The sequence below is a fragment of the Sarcophilus harrisii genome, chromosome X (assembly GCF_902635505.1).
Source record: "Sarcophilus harrisii chromosome X, mSarHar1.11, whole genome shotgun sequence".
NCBI lineage: Eukaryota > Metazoa > Chordata > Mammalia > Dasyuromorphia > Dasyuridae > Sarcophilus > Sarcophilus harrisii.
In genome coordinates, this window is record NC_045432.1 from 39,440,065 (window position 1) to 39,441,509 (window position 1,445).

Below are 1,445 nucleotides of genomic sequence, written 5' to 3' on the forward strand. Positions count from 1 at the left end.
GAAGGGGTTCTCTGTCAACTATGGACCAGAGGAGAAGGCCACCAAGGGTCTTTCCCAACTGTGAGATTCTATATTTTATGATTCTGCAGTTGGATACACGTTGGTGGATTGGAGATCCATCAAACCATTTTTTCTAGGCTGTTGGTGGGAGGAAGGGCAGGAGCTGGTGACCTCACAGAGCAACTTCTGATGTGTGAGGGAGGCTTTGTGAGGTCATCCTTATTCCAAGCTATCAGAACAGTCAGATGGCACAGATTTCCTTTCTAAGAACAAGGGAAGTAGTGTGAAGTTTAGAGGAAAGGGACTGATCTGGTGGGTGGGTGGCAGTAGGAAAGGGGAGGTTTCCATCCCTCTTCCTCCACTTTGACTTCCCTCTCACTGACAGGGAGGGAAAAGGGCCAAGACTCTAGTGGTCTCCAGGGCCTAGAACAAGAGAGAAGAGAAGAAAAGGACGGAGTCTGAGGGCAGAGACTTGAAAACTGCGGACTAAACGATAATTATTGTTCTCAGGCCAGGGACTAGACTCTTGGACTTGGTAGAGATTTCACTAGGGAGTAAGGGTCACTGAATTACACAGATTTGCCTCAGCCATACCTTGAGACGACGTGATTATGGACTGCAGGCAATTTCTTTTTCTGGGCCTTCTTTTCTCTGCCATCCTGAGTCCGCTGGTAGTTGCCAAGAACTGCTATTACTGTGATCTCACCAACACTCCAAACTGTATGGGCATCCCAATGTACTGTGGAAAGGAAGAAGACTGCTACCAGGGCCGAGGTGTAGCCAGCGGAATCTCCTACATCATCAACAAAGGCTGTGTGGAGGCAACCAACTGTGGGAAGGAGCAGCTTGTTGATTACATGGGAGTCACTTATAACTTCATCACCTACTGCTGCAGCGGGGAACTCTGCAATGCTGGTTCACCAGGTCCAAGCCACATCGGACTAGGCCCAAATATTGTGGTAGTAAGCATGGCTCTAGCCTTGCTCTTCTACTGGCTGTTTTAAGCTGCAAAGAAGAGATTCGATTTCTCTTTCTGGTCACCCCCCCCCCATCCTCCATCCCTAACCCCAACCCAGGATCAACAACTTTCCTTCTTGAATTGGAATAAAGTGATCAGATGCAGAACCCATGTTGGCTTGTGTGATTTATGTGGGGATTCTGGGAGCAAGGGGAAGGGGGAAAAGGGGGAAAGGGGGGAAGACTGGTAGGCCTATCTCTGTCGAGGTTAGAACTCCCCACCCCGTTCCATCCCTTCTCCCATCACGTGCTGTTCTTTCCTTCTACTTTGGCCCCCACTCCTGGAATAACGAAACTCCCAGGTTGGGAGGGACTCTAGTGGTTAAGCTTTCCAACCCCTGGCTAGGAAAGAATCCCCATTCCCATGACCTGTCAGCCTCTGCCAAGGCTTCCGGTGAGAGGAAGCCCATTCCCTTTTGGAGCTGCCC

The 1,445-nt window shown here is 50.0% G+C and overlaps 1 protein-coding gene across 1 annotated transcript; it reads left to right on the forward strand.

Annotated features, from left to right (window-relative positions):
• Positions 1–240: 240 nt before the first annotated feature.
• Positions 241–1,123, forward strand: LOC111721632 (sperm acrosome membrane-associated protein 4-like). The gene has a single exon (XM_023507174.2). It carries the CDS (start codon positions 612–614, stop codon positions 1,002–1,004), a length of 393 nt encoding a protein of 130 aa, XP_023362942.1. The 5' UTR covers positions 241–611; the 3' UTR covers positions 1,005–1,123.
• The last annotated feature ends 322 nt before the right edge of the window (positions 1,124–1,445 follow it).

Bases quoted from the DNA above. Each gene is read 5' to 3' on its own strand.
- LOC111721632 (XM_023507174.2), top strand. From the start codon at position 612: ATGGACTGCAGGCAATTTCTTTTTCTGGGCCTTCTTTTCTCTGCCATC.